At 37.4% G+C, this 8,990-nt stretch overlaps 1 protein-coding gene across 1 annotated transcript; it reads left to right on the top strand.

Moving 5' to 3' along the window:
• Nucleotides 1–1,137: 1,137 nt before the first annotated feature.
• On the top strand, nt 1,138–2,419 carry LOC101159112 (microtubule-associated proteins 1A/1B light chain 3C). The gene is made up of 4 exons (XM_004073165.4): nt 1,138–1,303; nt 1,390–1,445; nt 1,529–1,635; nt 1,724–2,419. The coding sequence occupies exons 1-4, from the start codon at nt 1,246–1,248 to the stop codon at nt 1,911–1,913; spliced, it is 411 nt and encodes a 136-aa protein (XP_004073213.1). The 5' UTR covers nt 1,138–1,245; the 3' UTR covers nt 1,914–2,419.
• Nucleotides 2,420–8,990: the final 6,571 nt, after the last annotated feature.

The raw sequence follows: 8,990 nt of genomic DNA, 5'->3' as shown, positions 1-8,990 counted from the left end.
ACTTACGAGAATTTACATAAAACAGGACTGAGCTCCTTATTTCAACCAGCAGAGGGCGGTATAGGATTGAGCGGTTCAATCGCAACATCATCAGATCCAGCTGATTTATGATCCCTTAAAAAACACACATAAACGGTCAGATCCAAATCTGTGGAAAGAAAGACAAAGAATATAAATAATTAGTTCAAAAAATATAAACAATCGTCTTCATTTTTCAAAACACTCTCCATTCCAGGACTTTTCTGTCATGTTCCTCTGCTTGAAATGAGCAGGATTACCATGTTTGGAGCTTAAAGTGTCTCAATTACATTCTGCAAGTAATTAATGGACTCATAAAACAGATTCCAATCAAAATGATTTGAGGTTGCTTCACCCTTTTTGTGAAGTTTTCTAAACTGGCTCAATAACCATTAGTTCTTCTTGATCAAAAATAATTCCAAACTTTAAGACCTTTGAATAAAGTTGAAATAAAAACTAGTACAAACAAAGCTGTCGTGTTTTTTCTTCTAAGACAAAAGAATTACTTTTTCATGATCAGATTTAATCAGATTTAGATATATGGTTTCTTTCTAATAGAATTAATTGATATGTAAAAACGAAATTTTCTACAAATTAATTTGTTTTTTTGTTCAATATCTCATGTCCTACATATTTTAATTGTCTCAAAAATGCAAAAAAGAAGAGAATTTTCAAAGTACTTTTTAAAAACAGCAGTCGTTGCAGACAAAAATACTTGTATTACGTTTTTTGTAAAATCTGCTTTCATTAAAAGATAATAACTTAGCTTTTTTTCTGTTGAATTATTACAACTAAAATGTAATAATGTAAATGTAGAAGAATGGTGTCTACTTACCAGAGAGGTCAAAGGTCAGAGTGGATTTGCTTTAGGTTAGGGATGGTAGAGATTTTTAACTTTAGGATTCTTGCTCCGTGGTGCTCCCCATGCTGGTAGGGCCTTTGTGTACGTGACAGCGGCGTCATTGTCACAAGCAGATGTGAGAATGCTCAGTTACACAAGCACCGACTGCTAATCTGGTTCCAACCAGAAGAATGCATACGCTGGGCCCCGCATCCACACGAGTGAGGAGCGACACATTCAGACTCCTCCCAGCTGAGTCTCAATAAAAATCAGGCGGTCACAGCCCTTCGGTGGGGTTTGCCTTCCATCCACCTGCAGGGACTTCACCCACTGCCTCGTCAGGCTCTCCTCCACTCCCATTCGTCTTTTAACCTGAACGAGCAAATATGGCTCCTTTTGAGAAATCCATGGAAATGATGACCTTCAAGCAGAGGAAATGCCTCGGTGAGAACCTCTCGTCTCGTTGGCGACAACCATCACATCAAGCTTTGATTTGAGTCTATGACATAATCTTCTTCATTTGTTTTCAGCAACAAGGAAAAATGAAGTATGCAGCATCCGGTCTAAATTCCCAAATAAGTTACCCGTGAGTTTTGTAATCACACTTTAAGAAATCATATTTTTATTTTAAAATGATTTTTCTTAGGGTTGATGTGTTTTTGTGCTTAGGTGATTGTCGAGCGGTATATCCGGGAGAAGACTCTACCCCTGCTGGACAAAACAAAGTTTTTGGTTCCTTTTGAGCTCACGCTGGGTCAGTTCCTCTGCTTGCTCAGGTAAACGTCACTGCACATGTGTCGCTCCCGTCTTAAGCAGCACATTCACTCCCTTTAAATTTTAATCAATCCACGCCTTTTCCTTCAGGAATAAAATTGAGCTGGACTCTTCCCAGTCTTTGTTCCTCCTGGTGGCAGACAAAACCATGTCCTGCATGTCATCCAGTATGGGGGACGTGTATTCTCGATACAGAGATGCTGACGGCTTCCTCTACATCACGTACGCATCGCAGGAGATGTTTGGAGCTCCTCAGCCAGCAGCCAGGCCGCCCTGCTGATTTAGACACTGTGAACATGAACTGAATCCTGGCCACACGTGGCTGCACTCAAGATGGAGAAAAAAACGAACAACATGAGCCAAAAGAGAAGTTTTTTTTCCAGCTTTGTTGCTTCCATAAGGCTCCTTCTCTTGTTGCAGCTAACACTGTCTGGACTTTCAAATCCCAAAATGAGTGAGGACAAGTTTGCACCGATGGAGGGTTTTACTTTTAACTGATTTGTTGTTTGATTGAAATTGTTGTTGGATTTTTTTTAAATCAACACCGTCCACAATTTTGAAAATTTTACAAACCGCAAACATTTCAGTCACACTTTAAATTTTATTTGTTTTCAGACCTAAATTCTCAGGATATCAATGTATTTTTTCCATTTAAGCACTTTTTCCCCCACTTTCACTACATGAACAGTTTGAACTTTTTTGCACAAACTCTTGTTTACAGAAAACTGCTTTGGTGCTTTCTGTGTTAAAGATGCCAACAAATAAAGTTCTCACTTTTTCTTATAATTTTTTCTCTACTTTCTGTGACTTTTACTCATGTTCTCACCAAATACTGAGCGCTGAATCAAATCAAATTTGGAAAAATCTTGACAAAAAAATTCTCCTTAAACTCACAGTCACACTAAAAGAATCCAAATATTTTATTTTTCCATTTGGAATTGATTTATTTCAAGCACTCAAATAAAAAAATACCAAAGATAACAAAAAAGAGATACATCTAAAGACATATATATCAAACTTAGGATGATTAGTCATGATTTGATTGGAAAAGAATTATGAATAAAAAAGATATCCATATGGACTTACACATGTTAAAGATGCCATTACTCTAAATCCTAAATAGACAAATTTACACTTATACATACAATACACGACATATTGAATCTATTGAATGTGACGTTAGTCAGAAACAGTTTACTTTTTGCTTGAAAAGGGGGGAGAAGATGTGAATTTATATAATCCCAACATTATTATTACATAATTAATACATAATTATTACATAATTCATAACTTCTATTAAATACATTGCATCATTATTTTAAAAATAATTATATGCATGTATATATGTATGTATACATGTGTGTATGTATGTATGTATGTATGTATGTATATATCTATATATATATAGATATATATATATTTCATGAACATGAAAATTGTAGATTCACACTGAAAGCATCAAAACTATGAATGAACACGTGTAATTATACACATAACAAAAAAGTGTGAAACAAATGAAAAATCTCATTTTCTAGGTTCTTCATAGTAGCCACCTTTTGCTTTGATTACTACTTTGCAAACTCTTGGCATTCTCTTGATGAGCTTCTAGAAGTAGTCACCTGAAATGTTCTTCCAGCAGTCTTGAAGGAGTTCCCAGAGATGCTTAGCCCTTGTTGGCCCTTTTGACTTCACTCTGCGGTCCAGCTCACCCCAAACCATCTCCATTGGGTTCAGGTTCAGTGACAGTGGAGGCCAGGTCATCTGGCGCAGCACCCCATCACTGGAGGTGTGTTTGGGGTTATGCCCCGGCAATAGCATGCCGCTGCAAGATGCTGTGGTAGCCATGCTGGTTCAGTATGCCTTCAATTTTGAATAAATCCCCAACAGTGTCACCAGCAAAGCACCCCCACACCATCACACCTCCTCCTCCATGCTTCACGGTGGGAACCAGGCATTTAGAGTCCATCCATTCACCTTTTCTGCGTCGCACATAGACACAGTGGTTGGAACCAAAAATCTCAAATTTGGACTCATCAGACCAAACACAGATTTCCACTGGTCTAATGTCCATTCTTTGTGTTCTTTAGCCCAAACAAGTCTCTGCTGCTTGCTGCCTTTCTTTAGCAGTGGTTTCCTGGCAGATATTCTACCATGAAGGCCTGATTCCCACAGTCTCCTTTTAACAATTGTTGTAGAGATGTGTCTGCTGCTAGAACTCTGTGTGCCATTGACCTGCTCTCTAATCTGAGATGCTGTTAACCTGTGATTTCTGAGGCTGGGGACTCGGATGAACTTATCCTCTGCAGCAGAGGTGACTCTTGGTCTTCCTTTCCTGGGGCGGTCCGCATGTGAGCCAGTTTCTTTGTAGCGCTTGATGGTTTTGTGACTGCACTTGAGGACACTTTCAAAGTTTTCCCAATTTTTCGGACTGACTGACCTTCATTGCTTAAAGTCACTCGTTTTTCTGTACTTAGCTGCTTTTTTCTTTCCATAATACAAATTCTAACAGTCTTTACAGTAAGACTATCTGCTGTGTATCCACCTGACTTCTGCACAACACAACTGATGGTCCCAACCCCATTTATAAGGCGAGAAATCACACTTATTAAACCTGCCAGGGCACACCTGTGAAGTGAAAAACATTTCAGGTGACTACATCTTGAAGCTCATCAAGAGAATGCCAAGAGTGTGCAAAGCAGTAATCAAAGCAAAAGGTGGCTTTCTTTAAAGAACCCACAATATGACATATTTTCAGTTGTTTCTCACTTTTTTGTTATGTAACCCTTGTGCCATCCTAGGCACTTTAACATTGGGAGTTGGGTCATCTAGACCCACTAGACAGTGCTCTGAACCTTTTTTCTTCAATGATTTGTGATCTTCACTGGTGTCCATGGATTACATGAAATCTTTCCACCTTTATCCACCTTTGTCATTGTAGGAATAACACGTCAATGTAAGGGTGGGGTCATCTAAGATAGCACAAGGGGTATTCAAATCCACATGTGGTAAATCATAGTTTTGATGCCTTTAGTGTGAATCTACAATTTTCATAGTCATGAAAATAAAGAAAATTCTTTGAATGAGAAAGTGTGTCCAAACTTTTGGTCTGTACTGTATATCTATGTATCAATTACAGGTCACAGGTCAATTGACATCAGGTCAATAGTGCTTTAAAAAATTATCACAATACTTTCAGAAAGTACTATTACTTCTTTCATTTCCAGTATCAAAACAGAGTGGTTAAATCATGACTTTGTTTACAGAAAAGTCGTATCAGTTGTTTAATGTGATCAAAATGATTAACTACGATGTTATGTCTTGTGGGTAAAAATGAAGTCAAACATTATAATAGTAATTTCTCTTTGTTAGGTGAATAATCCTGTACGTATATAAAATTAGTGCAACACCATAGGAACTTTGTCTTTATTTTGAAGATTTGACATCAGTTCATGACTTTCTAAAATTATATAATGTATCAGAGATTTTGTTCTTGATCAAACTGTCATCGTTAAACATGTTTTTTTTATACTCCATAGAATAGTTATCAGATCTGGATCTTTCCAGTCTCTTCCATAAGACTTGTTCTAACACATAGAAGTGTTTCATTCCTCACCTGCTTCTTAGAAGAAACACTCCCACCTCATGATGGTGTTTAATGAGCTCGACCTAGTTAACTCTCTGCTGGGGTCAGTGTGTCAGGGAGAGCATGTGAGTGACCACATGAGGCGAGGCGCTGGGGTTAAGTGACAAAAACAGAGAGGAGAAGCTGCTCTCCACAAACACTGGAGGACAAGGAAGGAAAAGGGGAAGAGGTGAACGGAGCATAGTGACGTCTCTGGGAGGGAAAAGGAAAAGGGAAGCGGTGTGAGGCCGAGATATACAGCAGCAGTCCTGCAACCAGAGATGTGGAGGGGTGCCGTCGCTCCCCTCATGCCTCTGTGGGCATTCCAGCAGCTCTCTGTGAACGCTCTGACATTAGTGAGCTGCAGGAACATGGAGCTGCTGCCAGCAGCAAATGATCTGTAAAGAGATCAACGCAAACATCTGCAACTGCAGATCTCTGGAGCAGTTCAGAAGAGCCAGATCATACATCTCCTGCCTTGCAGGTTTGACTGTTTGTGTTTGAATGCCACAGCTGCTCAGAGGAACCCATAACTGAGAGGAGGATGAACATTTTTCACTTCCCTCACTTCTCTTTTACAAGTGGATTCTCAGTTTAATAGTCTTCAAAGATTGAGAATATGACCTCACATATGTGAGCAGAGAAGGAATCAAACCTGCACTTACGTTTTTGCTTTCAAGTAGATCCTAACGTGAGGTTCTTTTAGAGCCGTGTTGTTGCCCTCTACGTGCTAAATACCCTGTAATAGTTCAACTCATGCTGCAGTCTATTTAAATTGATCATCTTCTGATCTATTATAAAAGCATTCCCAGTGGTCTTTTAGTTAGGATGATGTTGTTTGTAGCCCAAATCAAAACATGTGTGTTGTTTTCCAGGACAGAGCAGCAGTAGTTCATTAGAAATTCACCTCTGAGTTGTGGACAGTACTGTTGGCGCGGAGCAACCCCGCCCCCTCTTCCCCTCCACTGATAGCTCAGAGCAGGGAGCTTGATGCCGCCCAGCATCACAAATACAAACTTTTTTACTCACAACAATATGAATAAAGAGATTCTCAGGAATGCAATTTTGAGCTTAATTTTCTTTAAGTAGTGGCCTCCTTCATCAGAAAAATGCTACAAGAACATGTTAAAAATGTCATCAGAGGGTGTCTTTCAGCCCCAACTCTTAACAAAAGGGCTCGTGCAACTCAGTAAATGTTGTCATATTTGGATGAAAACCTTCAAAACAAAATAATCTTGAACTTTATCTAAAGTTAAAAAAAAGACAAAATGTATGAAACTATCCCAGTTGTCTGCAGTCTGAAGTTCCAGAGCTTCACGTGGCTCTTTACCCCTCTGCTGTGGCTCTTTGGTTGAAGAAAAATAAAATAATAGTAATTTTAAAAAGTATGCGTTACTTATTTAGTTTTTCAGGTTTAGAATTGTATGGTCGAGGTGTTTCTATAACAGTAAAAGTTTTTTTTACACCACTACTGACATTAGACTCACTCAAGAGTCTCTGTGTGGTTAACCATCGAGTGTACAGGCTGCAAAATACTAAGCAAAATGTGCGTCAAATCTTTGATCTTCAGTCAGATTTGTTTTAAATTGGAAAACGTTTGATCCTATACCGCTAAACAATGCTTAGATTCTGTCCAGAGGGAAATTTAAATATATATCTAAACATATCTATTGTACCTTTTTCTATTGGATCATAAACTAATCAAGTTGTGTTTTTATTCAGGTTAACAGCAGCAACAATTGATTTGATTTGATTTGAAATGGTTTATTTCAAGCAATCAAATAAGAATAATACACAACAACAACACAATCATCAGTAATACATTCATACAATGACAACTCAAACTTAGAATATTTAGAAATATTAATAAATATTGCTTGAAAGGGAGTGGAAGGAAGCGAATTTATATAATCCCACCCCTGTTCTACCATAACCATTTTATTACACGATTTATCATTATCTGGTTCCTAATTTTTATCAGACAGAATTAAGAATCCTGAAGTATCAATAAAGCACATGACGAAGATGAATTACTTAAATTATTTTGTAAAAATAACTTTTAGAAATCAACATGGCAAATGCAGATCATTTATCCAAAATATATGCAGATTATGTTACTTATAAAAGTCATGTATATGATTGATAAAAATAATACTATATCAGTTAAATAGACATAACACTGTTTCAAAAATCATAGCAATAATTATTAAAGTATCAAAAGTTAAAATATGTGCAAAATTATGTTACATTAGGAAAAATCATGAATCAATTTTTGGAGCAAATGAAGCAAAATCATTAGAAATCAATCAATTTAACCATTTTTAATAATTGATTAAGCATTTATTTATTTTTTTTTATGACAATTTAATGCTGTGAAGTCGAATAAAAAAGGGTCCATAATCTGTCGAATGACCAAGGTTGGTATTCCTTCTTCCGCTGATTAACAGCCGTTCTTCTGGCTTTGAACAGAGTTTATAGTTGTCCTTGATGTTATGTCTGCAGACATTAGGTTAAGGTCTGTATCCTGCTGCTGTTGTCAGCGGCGCTGAAAGTTGAGGTCAAGTAAACATAAAGTTTACTGACGGTATGAGAACAGAAAAGGCAATTTTGGACTTGTGTTGTCTAAACTTTATGTACATCTGCTGGAGATCCTATGTGTCACTGGGTGACTAATTTAAAAGAGAAACCAGTAATACTGCCCTATGGGAAAACTGAAAGACAATTTCCTTTATAGAAAATATATTTTTTCTTTATATTTCTGACTTTATTTAATGACAAAAACATAGTTTATTTATATTTAGCATAACAGTAATATAAACACAAAGCAGTGTAGTATTATCGTGAAAGGTGAATAAGACTGAAATCGGCCCAAAAGGCTCTTTCAGTGTTGGGGGTTGCAGACTCCTGACCTTAACTAACAAGTAGAAAAAGTGGGGCTGGATCTGTGGTCACGCAGAAAAACAGATCAATGTTATTGTTATTTTCTGTTATTGCTCAATTTAATGAACAAAAACTGAGTTTAATTAAATTAAATTGTTTTTCTTTCATGGTTGGCAGAGAGATTTTTCTATTCATGTTATACACAAACATATAGAGAACCTAAAAAATGATAAGTAGCTGTCTTTTATTACCTCATCTTTACAGACTTGTAATAATTTCTCCATACACAAGGGAGCGCCTCTGGGCCTAATCTGCTACCCCGCTCATCTGATACAAATTGTGTTGTGACTCAGTGTAAAGGATTTCCAGCGACGACACACCAGCTTATGATTAGAGAAAGCAAATGTGACATTGCAAGGAAAGAGATGAACTCAAGACAAGGGGAGGGCTTCAGGACAAGCTGGTGACTTCAGTCAGATGGCAGCTCCAGGTCAAAACTGAAACAGATATGGATGAGTGGAAAAATGTAGAACATTTGTTAGTGTCATTCCTGGATGATGATACATCTGAATAAACATCCCTTACGAATGAAAATCAATAGGACAGACAGATGGTTCATATTTCTGTTCAGATCTTAGCATTTTGACTTCAACTTTGAGGCTGAATGAAGGAAATTCTCTAGTTAAAGGAGGCTTCCGTCCTCTTCCAAGTCACTCTTTCGAGAACTTTATGAGTTTAAATGAGCACTGCCTACATCAAATAGAAACATCAGAAATGTGAGAAATTCAAGGAACGACAACCGTCCTCAAACTCACTGACAGTAATGAACGGCTGCAGCATAAAAAGGCACGAAAG

This window comes from Oryzias latipes, chromosome 10 (genome assembly GCF_002234675.1).
Source record: "Oryzias latipes chromosome 10, ASM223467v1".
NCBI classification, from domain to species: domain Eukaryota; kingdom Metazoa; phylum Chordata; class Actinopteri; order Beloniformes; family Adrianichthyidae; genus Oryzias; species Oryzias latipes.
The sequence above is the reverse complement of the archived record's forward strand: the minus strand, read 5'-3'. Positions and strand labels throughout refer to the sequence as shown.

Bases quoted from the DNA above. Each gene is read 5' to 3' on its own strand.
- LOC101159112 (XM_004073165.4), top strand. From the start codon at position 1,246: ATGGCTCCTTTTGAGAAATCCATGGAAATGATGACCTTCAAGCAGAGG. The intron at 1,304-1,389 runs GTGAGAACCTCT...ATTTGTTTTCAG, and splicing joins CAAGCAGAGGAAATGCCTCG to CAACAAGGAAAAATGAAGTA. The intron at 1,636-1,723 runs GTAAACGTCACT...CTTTTCCTTCAG, and splicing joins CAGTTCCTCTGCTTGCTCAG to GAATAAAATTGAGCTGGACT.